Below are 12,764 nucleotides of genomic sequence, written 5' to 3'. Positions count from 1 at the left end.
CCTCCTACATTGGATTCGATCCTCTCTAAGCTCTTGAAATTGCCTTCAACAAGAATTGAAAGAAAATCTGGTCAGAGTCTGACTATATGTTGGTGATTCAAGCACTGAGAAACCCGTCCGTTGTTCCTTGGACCTTGATCCATCCGCGGGGATTGAGAAAATTGCTTATTCTTTTGTAAACAGAACCATATAGTTTTGTTTTCCTCTCACATATTCACAGTAGGAAATTCTTGTGCCGATGCTTTAGCTATTCATGGAGCCTCTTCCTAGGCTAGATTTACTTGGTGGGATTCTGTCCCTCTTTTTGCTAAGGACGCATTCCTCTGTAATATAAATGTTTTCCTAATTATATGTTTTTGTAATCTCCTAAACCAGTCTTGGTCTAGTCCCCCATTTTATTTATTTTGCTTAATGATATTTGGGGTGATCTATTTTGGATTCTTATAAGGGTGTCAACATAATTAGATGCTTATATTTTTCCATTGGACGTTGACAGTTGCTCTACTTAAATTTGAAATTACTAATTAAATTTAAACAATTTTATATTAGTTGATTTACATGTTCTGCAGTTCACTGGTATAATATTAGATTTTTATTTCCATAGTCAAATATTTGTCAACATTTTTTTCATATAGAAAACTCTGTAATAAAGAAGAAAAAATCTTGGTGATAATTTATAAAAATGGAAAATATCTCCTTAAGTCACTTACATAAAAATGTCATCTGCATACAAGCATGCCATGTTTGCTGTGGACAAATTGGAAGAGGAGAAACAACATCAAGTTCAATGCAGCTCAAGGTGTCTATGATGGGGTGTTGGATGAAACAAAGTACATGGCTTGGTCTTGGTGCAAGGCAAAGATTAAATTTTTTTACACATCCCTATAAGCATGGAGACTTGATCTGCTAAATTTTCTACGACAACTCCAATACCAGTAGATGGTTTCCGGGCTTTTGGCCAAATCTCAACAAGTATTCACATAAACATGTTTATAATTGATAGGGGCTTATCTATGTGTTATAGATATGTGTGTTAGTTGAAGGGCGTGCTTCATTTGTGTTAGAAGAGTTTTTTTACATAAAAAAACTACTAATAAATTGATATTAATTGAATAATAATATTTAACAACATCTTTAATGCAATTATTCGCCGTTTAATACTTTAAAATAAATAAAGCAATTATTATTAAGTGTGAATAGTTGATTACACAATAGTATCATTTATTTCTGCCGCATAATAAGTATTGCCTTAGAATTCTTCACAAAAAAAGAGTATTGCTTAAGAAAAAAAATTAAGTCATAAAATAAGTGTTATTTTAACGTTTTAAAGCAATATTAATTATTTTTTTTAGTTTTTTAATGTAATATTAATAATAAATTTAGTTTCTCTTATTTACTTATTAGCTTTTCTTAATATGTTTGAAAAACTTAAAATAACACTTAGTATTGGACAAAATTTCAAGTCCTTGATATAATCCATTAAATGTTTGATTTTGTGAAGCAAAATTGAATTTTGCATGCTAAATAACTAAGATTAATCATATAAAATTTTAAAAAATATTGAAATAATTTTAAATTGTTTCCTCTGTTCCTAAATAGTATAAGACATTGTTTAAAACACAGTTCTTTTTTATAACATTATTTTATAATTTTTTCTTGCATTAATTATTTGTTAACCAAAATTCCCTTATTATTTTAGTCTATAAATAATAAATGTTATTAATTATCTCTTTCTCTTTCTTATGGGAATTGAAAAAAATAAAGAGTTTAATTTTCAAAATTAAATCTCCACTATTATTACTCTCTCCTTATATACAATAATTATTTAAATGGAAAAAGTGATATAGTTATATCCAATGACTTCGAGGTTAATTTTGAAAATTTGTCGTAATTAAAGACAAAATTAATCAATTTTTTTTATTAAGTGTGAATTAGTTATACTAGTGTCTAGTATTTTTTCTACAGTAGCAAACTCAACTCATTTCATTAATGATGTAACTGTAAATACAATAAGGAATCTAATAAAAAAATGTCAGACTTGCATGACTCGTTGTCATCCTTGTTAAGGTATGAACAACAACATTTACTTGCCTTTTAATAAACTTTAAGGATTGAAGTATTTTATAAAATTTCTTTGTGTACATTGGGCATGTTTCCTAATTTATAGTCGAAGATTAATTCATTTTCCCCTCCCGTGATTGGGTGGTGCAAATCAAAATGTGGAGCACAATCTCTAGTGAAGAGTGAAGAGGTTAACAATCGCACTCTAAAGCCTACAATCCTAAATTAAAAAAGAGCTTTCTTATCCCCCAAAACGGCATTCTGCTTTGCCCTGTTTTTCTCTATCGCCCTCAACACATTTTAACGCTCTCTGTATGTATCTTGCATTCAAATTTCAAAATCCTACGCAACTCCCTTTTCTTTTTGAACGATCTGTGTTGGACACCAATATTTTAGTAGACATCTAGTAAATGAAAGAGATAAACGATTGAGGAACATAAATATAATAAGTGGTAAATGAGTGTTTAATATATGGTTTAATTATTCATGTATTATAGTTGTTTTTTTTAAAGAGTGTTGATAACATATTTTTTTAAAGGAAGAAGGAAAAAGTCAACAATTTCATCCTTCTTATTAATAAAAACTAACAAATTAATAATTAACATTTATTAATAAATAAATAATATTTTTTTAAAAGGAATGTTTGTAATATATATGAAAAAATCATTAGTATACTTGCTAGATAAATTCTAACGTAAAATAAAGTAATAATTCCTTGGTTTAAGTAATCCTGTTTGAGTTGCTCTCAATATATTTATTAAAATTTATTAAAACTAAAAAAATATTTGTTGAGACTTATTAGATGACTCTAGAGTACGAGGCATACAAAATTTTATAATTTTTAATAAATTTCAATTAATAATAATATAAAATATGTTTAAAAGAGTATATTATATTATTTAAAATAATATGTAGTTTTTAATAACTTATATAATATGTACATATTTCAAATTTCTAACACATTATTTCTAATATTTTTTATTAACTAAAATTTATTAGAATCAATACATGATAAGTTGATCAAATTGATCAGTAAAAAAAAAGTTCATCAAATTAAATAAGAAATAAGACTTCCAGAATTTTGTGGCATCTAATAAATTCTAGTGATTAACAAAAATGTGTTACAAGTGATTACTAATATTTTTCTTTTTCTATATTAGTAACTTTTTCTGACTCAATAAAAACTTAATAAATGTACTAAAAAAATTGTCTTTTATTTATGTTCCCTATTTTGGATAAAATTATGTTGGACCACAATGCATTGATTTTTAATCTCGTGGCCTCCTGGATCGTTTTCAGGTTTACTGTGTCGTGTACTAGACTGCTAGGTCACATTGAAGAGGACAACAGTTACAGCCATCAAGGGAATGTACAATTAAAATATTTTATTCTTTGTTTCCTTATTTGCCCTTATGTGGCAATTGAAGGACCTTGTGACTATGACCCACAACATGCGCAAGAGAATAAATGGGATTCTTATAGTGGCCATGCATGTGGTTGTGTGTGAGTATATGTGGTGTTAACTTAGCCTATTGTACCTATTGTGTATGATACGGAATAGGTGGATTAAGAGGGAGAATCTTGTCACCTTTGTTAGGGTAATAAGTGGGGTGATTGAAATTGTTGCTTTAGAAACATTTGGCTAAGCAAGAGAGCATTCTAAATATATCTTAATTATGTGCTTTTTATAATGCCACATAAATTTAAATATTTTATACAAATTTTACTTTAGTACTAAAGTTAATAAATTTGGCTAAGCAAGATAGCATTCTAAATATATCTTAATTGTGTGCTTTTTATAATGCCACATAAATTTAAATATTTTATACAATTTTTTTAATCAGCAATAAGACTTTCATTGATAGCACAAGTTGTGTAAAAATTACTAGGAGAGTAGCAAATACCCCACTCACAGAACTTACATAATCTTATGACCCAAAGCACCCTGAAAACAAACCGTGCTTAGTCGAAACCTAGCAAATATAGCTTTTTTTAGAGTGTCCATAAGTGCATCTAGCTAGTGACAAGCATTCTAAATATTATAAATATTACAACATAGATATAAAATCTAAAATTATATAACAAAATCACTGCATAATTAAAGATCGATACGAAATCTATAAAGATGAACCACACCCCCCTGACAAATACAATTAATTTGATCCTACCAAGCATACCACTGGATTTGTTTGCCATTGTTGGAAGGAAAAATCAAATTCATTTTTATATGCCTTCAACCGCGTCCACATCACAAACAAAATATTGTGCCATACCTGATCATGGTCACAACGTTTGCCTTAAAAATGACAGCATTTCTTTGGTTCCAAATACACCATACAATTGCACTCCATGCAATATCCCACCAATGACCCTTCAACCCAAGAGAACTTTGGAAAACATGTTATGTACTAGATCTTGGCAGTGCCATGCTAGCCCCAAAGAGTTTATACCATCTCTTCTAAATTTGATGAGAAAAATTACAAGTGACCAATATATGTGATGTTTCCTCCTCCTCCTCCTGGCATAATGGACAAGTAATGCCTCCATCGTCAAGTTGCACACCTCTCCTAACAAGGTTGATCTTGGAGGATATCCTATCATAGAATAACTGCCAAATAAGAAAAGCCACCTTGCTAGGAATATTTAGTTTCCAACGGCCTTTAAAAATATTCACCTCACTTCTTTCAATATGCAAAATTATATAGAGCCGCATAAGCGGATCTAACCGAGAATACATCTTTCACCCACAACCAACAATCATCACCTTGGTTAATTAAATTTGCATCTTCGACCATTTTGTGAAACTCATCCACCGAACTACGTTCCCACTCAAACCACTCTCTCCTCCAAACAAAGTCCCAACACCATCTATCTTGATCCCAATGACCCATATTCTTGACTACTTTGCCTTTTGGTTCGAAATTGATTAACAACTAGCAAAGGTATTTTGTAGGCAATCAACTTCCAACCAACTATCCTCCCAAAATTTAGTGTTGCTTCCATCCCCAATTTTCCACTCCCTCAAGCTCTCAAACCATCCATCACTCACACCTCCACAAATAAGCTCTAGATCCCTCCACCAAATAGACTCAAAAGAATTTATTCTCACATTCTCTCAACCCACGCCATCCCAAATATTTTGACTCCAACACTCTCACCCACAAAGTCCCCCTATCTTGGAATAAATTATATCTCCACTTTGTCATAAGTGCACAATTAAACAAAGAAATGTCCTTGACCTCCAACCCACCATGTGATTTAGGTGCACAATTTTTTCTCCATCCTACCCAAGATATTTTCTCCCTCCCCTCCAACCCACCCCAAAAGAACTTCCTTTGTAACCCCCTCAAAATCTTAGAAACCCCCTCGGGAATTTTAAAAAAGGATAAGAAAAAAAGTGGTAAAGATGTAAGTACTAAGTTAATCAAGCAAATTTGGCCGGCAAAGGGTAAATGTTTGCGCTTCCACGATGCAAGTTTCTTCTTAAATTTTGTGATAATAGGCTTCCAAGTCTACATCCTTCTTGAATTTGTTCCAATGGAGATCCCCAAGTAAATAAAAGAGTCGACAAAATTCTACAATTTAAGAAGCTAGCATATCTTTCAACCACCTCAATCCCTCCAAATCTTAATTTAAGTGTCTTGTTAGACGACTTTAATGCCTATATTTTTCAAGACTCCTCGTAATAAGTATTTTAAGGACATTCCATTGTTAAATAAAAATAAAAATACTTATTGTTTAAAAATATAAAAATATCTAACACTTTATTGATTTAATATGCAGAGAGAATAATATAATATATTATAAAATGATAAACTAAGTAAAATATCAAAAGGATCATTTAAAAAATAAAAATAAAAACTTTCATAAAAAGTACAATATTTAATACTATTTACATACTTTTTTACTGTGTTTTTAATTAAAGAACTAGTTATCTATACCTTAATTAGTATTCTTACAATATTCACCAACAACACTTTATAATTTTTTTATAAAGTATATTTAATCTTCTTTGACTAACAAGGCACTTAAATTAAAACTTGCAATATATTTTTGCGCAAGTCAATAAAATGATGATTAAATATTTTAAAATTTAATAATCATGTGCACTTAAAATATAGATTAATTTTATACAACTACCCAATCACAATTTATCATTGATATGATTAATAATGTAATTGTTATAAAAGTTAATAAACTTATGATGATAATTTGTGATTAATGATAGTATAAAATTATTTTAAATTATGAATGCATAATAATTGTTTTAATATTTTATGCATTAACATGTGTAATGAATTTGTTATTTTTATAATAATTATTTTAAAAATTTATAATTTAATGTAATTTCTTATTAATTAATAATATAAAAAATTTTACATTGATTAGACAAATTTCAAATTACGATTGATTGCAACTTTAATTAATAATTTAACAATTAAACATTTTGTATAAAAAAATTTATGATGTCAATCAATTAAAAACCATCTTTTGATACAATATTTAAACTAATTGTTATAAAAAGTTAATAAATTTATTATATATGATTGTTTATTATTAAATAACAATATAAACTGCTATGTGGACAAGTGGCCTACTTGTTTTCTGATATCAGATGTCAACAAACTAAAAATCGAATGATAAAGATTTTTACCTCGTGTCCTTGTTTCGAACGTAAAACTTAAATCCAAATCATCAGAAGACAATGTTTTTACCTCTAGTTTAAATGGACTAATTTCGTTTCGTTTCCAATGAAAATAATAATACTACTTTGCAGCAGATGAGCAGAATGATACGACGCACATGGTAGTATTTTGTTTCTTATAAAATTTATATTTTAATATTTTTGGAAGCACGTGTAATTTTTTTTGAAGGGATGAAGCACATATGATTATGAAGCGTTCCAATTTTACAATTTTTTTAACACACAGAATGATACAACATGCATGGTAGTATTCGGTTTCTTATAAATTTAAATTTTAATAATTTTGGAAGCACATATGATAATGAAGCGCTAACAATTTTAACACAGATTAACTAGTAGCTCTTAAAATAATGTTTTGGCATGTAGCTCTTAATTTCAACAAATCCATTCCATACAAGAAGAATAAATCAACGGTGCGCTCTCAATCATCAGAAAAGCAGGACCATTGAGAACTTAAGCTGCGTTCCATCGTATATGTTCGGCGGAATATTATTAAAAAGGTGAGAGTAGCTTACCCAAATAAATACCAGTATAAAATGAAGTGACAGTACAAACTTAATGAAATTTGGAAATTACATAAAGCGCAGTGTTTTTACAAGATACTTTCCTTTTATTAAAGTCATATTTTAATGCATGGAGTTTCACATCCGACAGCAAAAGCTTTTGTTACTTTATGCCCCATGGAAGGTCCTTAGTTTTCTCTCTCTTCATCTCAAAGTTTCACTCTCACTCTTCTTCTTCTTCTTCTTCATCCTTTCTGATCTGTGCTGTTTTTTCAGGTAAAACGTTTTAATATTCAGCTTGTGAGCTTTGCTTCCACGTTTTGCTTTCTTTTGTTAGTTGAACCAAACAATTGGATTCTGAATTTCTGGAACCTTTCTGCAACCAACCCCGTGTGGTGTGTGTGTCTTTGTTTTTGCCCTTTTTGCTTTCATGCTTCCAACTTTGGCATGGGTCTTTGTCTTTCCCATTAATGGGTGAAAACAAAAATTCAATCTTTATTAATACTTTTCCAAATTCCTTTCTGGGCATTAACACAAGTATGGTCTTTTTTCTTTCTTTCTCGTTTTTGGAGGGAGTTCTTTTTACTTGATAGTTTGTGAATTTTCAGCCATTCAATTTTCTTCACTTAAATTTTCTGTCACTTCCATTCTTTTTTTTTTTAAAGAACCTACTGTTTGTAGTTTCTCTGCTGAAGTTTGCTTATAGAAGATGTCAAATTATTGAGTGAAGAGTATGTCTCATAAATTCAGAATTCTTCCTTGGCCATCTCTCTCTCTCTCTCTCTCTCTCTCTCTCTCTCTCTCTCTCTCTCTCTATATATATATATATATATATATATATAAAGTTATGGTTTATTCCTTCACAGTTATTTTTTGTGAAGTTTTTAACTTCTTTCCACCGAAAAGTAATAATTACCTTATACATGTGTGAGCACTATGTGACCATGGGTAGAAATGAACGAAGGTTGTCTTATCTTCTCATGTTTCGCTGTTTATTTATTGATTTAATTAATAATTATTATTTTGTGTGTTGCTTCTAATTCTCAAAGCCGTGTTGTCAACTTTGCAATTTGCATTATTAAAATTAAAATTAAAAAAATCCATACTCTGATGATTGTTGCTAAGCCTAATTTAATGCTTCTTGGGCACAAAGCAAAGAAATTTTGAACAAAGGTATGCTTCAATATTTCAATTCAATACATTATAGAAGTTCTGAGATGAATTGTATGTTGAGGTTGTTTATACATCAAGTGTGGCAACTGTTTTCCAGTGTACCATTTTTGTTTCCTGTTTGTTTGCCGATCTTGAAGGTTGTGGCATGTAACTTAAGATAATTGAGATTACTGAATTTGCTTTATGAACAATGTCAAATGGTGTTATTGTTTGATAGGGTACAACAAAATTGGGTGCTTTCGGTTAAACTGTGATGTCTCCGCCAGTGCTGAGCATAGGGGAGGAGGAGGGTAAAAGCAATGTCACTTTGTTGGTTTCCTCATCAACCACCATGGAAAGTGTGTGTCTCAAGAGCTTAGAATTTAAAGAGCGCAACTACATGGGATTATCTGATTGTTCTTCTGTGGACAGCTCGGTTCCGTCCTTCTCTGAAGAGACTAAAAGTAATCTGAACCTGAAAGCCACTGAACTCAGGCTCGGGCTTCCAGGATCACAGTCTCCTGATAGAGATTCTGATCTTTGCTTAAGAAGCTCAACTCAATTTGATGAAAAAACTTTGTTTCCGTTGCGTCCTTTGACTGATGATCACCATTCTTCAGCCAAGACTGCTGTTTTGGGAAACAAAAGAGGGTTCTCTGATGCCATGAACGGCTTCTCCTCAGAGGTAAACAACCATTTATTATTTACATGAAGAACATGTACTTTCTAAATGCTTGCTTGGCCAGACTAAAAATCTCCAATTTATCATGCAGGGGAAATTCCTAGTTGATTCGGAGGCCGCCAATCCGATACTGTCTCCCAGGCCTGCTTCTAACTTGGGATTAAAACCTGGTTCTACACTTGAGAAGGTTGGAGTTCAGCAAACCAAAATGAAAGAAGTAGCAACAACAAAGGCCAATGAAGCTAGACCCACTATTGATGGTTCTGCAAATAATAATAACAGTGCACCAGCTACCAAGTAAGTGGAAAACCTTAACTGATCACATTAAATTTGGGAAATTAGGTTTAACTGAGGAAATCACCTCTAATCATCCTTGTGTGCCAGGGCTCAGGTTGTGGGATGGCCTCCTATAAGATCATTCCGGAAAAATTCATTGGCTACCACTTCAAAGAACAATGAAGAAGTTGATGGAAAAGTGGGGGTTGGTGCACTGTTTGTCAAGGTCAGTATGGATGGTGCTCCCTATTTAAGGAAAGTAGACTTGAAGAATTACTCTACATATCCAGAATTATCTTCTGCTCTAGAAAAGATGTTCAGCTGTTTTACTATGAGTAAGAAAGAATTAGTTTTATGTGGAAAAACTTGACCTTTCAATTATTTATGTATGAACAGTCTGCCTGGATCCAGTTACTGCTTGTTTTGGTATGATTTCAGGTAAATGTGGATCTCATGGAATTCTGGGCAGGGAGATGCTGAATGAAACCAAGCTGAAGGACCTTCTTCATGGATCAGAATATGTTCTTACATATGAGGACAGAGAGGGCGATTGGATGCTTGTGGGTGATGTTCCCTGGGAGTAAGTTCTAATTCATTTTTGTACTTGCTTTTCCATTAGCTCTTCTTTAAAGTCTTCAAAAATAAAATCCTGAAAGGTAACAACTTTATATTCTAGAAATCTGTTTTCTTGTACATTTGTAGTTTTAATTCATATTAGCATGTCTTGGAAAGGAAGCTAGGAAGCACTGATACTTCAAAAATGGTTGCTATACTAGTGTCCTATATGATACTTGGGCTTTTTTTATGCTTCTAAGTGGGACACCATATTGATTAGATTAATATAGTATTTTTTCTTGTTTACAATAATTACAGTTGACTTATGAAACATTTATGTCTTCATTTTTGATACATTTGTTTTGATTGCTCAAGGAAAAAACAATATTCTGCTGTTGTCCGTGCCAAATGTCAACTTAAAACCTCTGTAGTGTTACATGCAGAGTAATTGTCCTTCCTGTGTTATCATTTCTTTATGAATTTTCAAAGGAATTTTCTGAATGCACAATGACTAATTTAATATTATTAAGACTGGAGAACAAATTTCATTTGTAATTATATTTTTCTAGTGACTGCCATGGCCTACGGGAAGCTGCTTTTTGTTTTTGGAGCATACTTGTAGAATTGCAGTTTTATGTGGCCTCAGGTTACTTGAAATTGTGGGTACTAGAATGTCTGTAGCAACTTTTGGGAGAAAGATTGATTGTTTAACTATTTGAATTTTGACATGTAAATCCATCATCTGATTTATGTTTCTCTTAAAGAACAATACATAATGTGTTTTTGTGGGAAACTAGGACATTTAATTTTGATCTAATGGCAATTACAAATTTCAAAATTTTACAATGTCCATGAATTATATGGTGTGATAGGATAAAAACTGTCATTGCAAGTGAAATATTCTGGTTATTCCAATAATGTGTTAGCCTGTTTCCTAATAATGTATAGTTTTACATTGATAAAGTTCATTTTCATATAAGATAGGGTTAAGCTTTTTACATGCCCTGTTAAATCTTTCATGAAATGAAGTTGCATCATGTTTGTTTCTCTGCAAACTAATTCAAACAATGTCTTGACGAGATGCAGGATGTTTATTGAAACATGCAAGAGGCTGAGGATCATGAAGAGTTCTGATGCCATTGGTCTAGGTATTTTTTATCAACACCATATGTCGCATAATTAAGTTTAACTTTAAACATAATACTTGTCTGAAAATCGGCTAAGTATAGAAGAAAGGAAAAGCAATAAAGCTATAAAGCGTTTGGTTCATTAATTAATTGCACACCACATGGTTAAATAGTTTAGCAATCAATATGTAATAAAAAATTTCAAATAGCCTGGTAGCTAGTTGTTTCAATTATGCAGTGGTGGTAGAATAGAGGTATAAATTATATCTATAATCTTAGTAATCAAATAGTCTTACGGCTACAACTACAATACACGAGTTCTAGTCCAAATTGAAGTTTGAAAATAAACAACTTCTTTCCAAAGAATTTGTTTTGCATTCTAAATATGTGATTTAAAAAATGCTTATAGAAATTGTGTTCAGAATTCAGATATGGTTAGAAGTGAGCTATTTTTCCAATTTTAGAAAAATACTTTATGAATGTGAACTCGGAGTGAGCAGAAATCAGAAGACAATCATAGAAACCAAGTTGAAAATATTTTTCTTTCCCAGTTGTTTGAAACCTTCCTTCAACTTCTCATGAGTTGTACCCAAAAGTTTTTAGTCTTATTTAAATTTACTTTTTTATGCCTACTTGCAGCTCCCAGGGCTGTTGAAAAATGTAAGAGCAGAACCTAGGCAGTACCAGTGTTCCTCTTCGAACATGGTGTATTGGAAGCGAGAACTGAAGGCATATGGGACTGGATAGAATCTCATACTAAGCTGCCATAATCCTTCTATTGTTTATTATGTGTCCGTTTTATGTTGTCATGGCGTTTATGATTTAGTAAGCTTCTTTTCAAGATTGTTGTGATAAAACTTAACAAAACTCTAAGACTTGACTGTGGGAGTAGCTATATTTTATGTACCCGAGTTAATGTTATGGTTGAAGGATCTTTGATGTGTTAATTTTGCAGCGTCTCAACGGGGTGTCCTATGTTTGTGTGAAAGAAAGAAAGAAAAATGTATGTCAGTATGTCCCTTTGCCATAACTGTTTGCCACTTATCAAAGTCATTATACAAAAGAGCATACGGTTGTCAGGATCTAGCAAAAAACTGACACGAAAAAGGTAGAGTTCCCAAGCTAGGTGGATGTTTCTGATCATGAAATTTTTTTACTAGTTCTTTACATCATGTTTGCACACCAATTTGTAGAAACAAAATATTAATAAATTGTGCTTGGTGATGCTTTGAGGTTTGAGCCTGGACCTTGGAGTTGAACTATTTAGATTTTGTCAAGACATATAGGATATGGTTGTCGGGGGGGTCTAGGAGCCAAGCATGTGAAAGCTCTGACCATAGGTTGCAGTGGGTGGATCATCCTGTTCAATTAAACGGGCCAACACACAGCAGTGGCGTGACATTCTGAGCAATTTTTTTAGCCTTTTGTGGCTCTAGTTCTATGTTCGATTGAGGTTTATGGTCCAGTCACCAGTGTGTTTGACAATTATTATTACCCTAGTCGTGTTTTGCATGCCTCAACTAATAGGGGGCATTTTACTATTTCGTCTTGTTTTAGAGCATGATTGCTATTAAACTAAGTTGCATAGCAGGCTACTATTTCTTCATGTTTTAAAGCGTGATTGAAAATCAGGTGGAAAATAAGAATACTTTTGTGAAAGTATTAGAACTTTTATTTTTGTTTTTGTTTTTATTCAATATTAG

At 31.7% G+C, this 12,764-nt stretch overlaps 1 protein-coding gene across 1 annotated transcript; it reads left to right on the top strand.

Moving 5' to 3' along the window:
- Positions 1–7,393: 7,393 nt before the first annotated feature.
- On the top strand, positions 7,394–12,073 carry LOC114415211 (auxin-responsive protein IAA8-like). The gene is made up of 7 exons (XM_028379803.1): positions 7,394–7,545; positions 8,660–9,106; positions 9,195–9,400; positions 9,488–9,714; positions 9,818–9,959; positions 11,021–11,082; positions 11,701–12,073. Exons 2-7 carry the CDS (start codon positions 8,696–8,698, stop codon positions 11,736–11,738), a joined length of 1,086 nt encoding a protein of 361 aa, XP_028235604.1. The 5' UTR covers positions 7,394–7,545; positions 8,660–8,695; the 3' UTR covers positions 11,739–12,073.
- Positions 12,074–12,764: the final 691 nt, after the last annotated feature.

Source organism: Glycine soja, chromosome 6 (genome assembly GCF_004193775.1).
Source record: "Glycine soja cultivar W05 chromosome 6, ASM419377v2, whole genome shotgun sequence".
Classification (NCBI taxonomy): domain Eukaryota; kingdom Viridiplantae; phylum Streptophyta; class Magnoliopsida; order Fabales; family Fabaceae; genus Glycine; species Glycine soja.
The sequence above is the reverse complement of the archived record's forward strand: the minus strand, read 5'-3'. Positions and strand labels throughout refer to the sequence as shown.

Coding starts and splice junctions, on each gene's coding strand:
- LOC114415211 (XM_028379803.1), top strand. CDS start 8,696: ATGTCTCCGCCAGTGCTGAGCATAGGGGAGGAGGAGGGTAAAAGCAAT. Junction 9,107..9,194: donor TGAACGGCTTCTCCTCAGAG/GTAAACAACCAT, acceptor TTTATCATGCAG/GGGAAATTCCTAGTTGATTC. Junction 11,083..11,700: donor TTCTGATGCCATTGGTCTAG/GTATTTTTTATC, acceptor GCCTACTTGCAG/CTCCCAGGGCTGTTGAAAAA.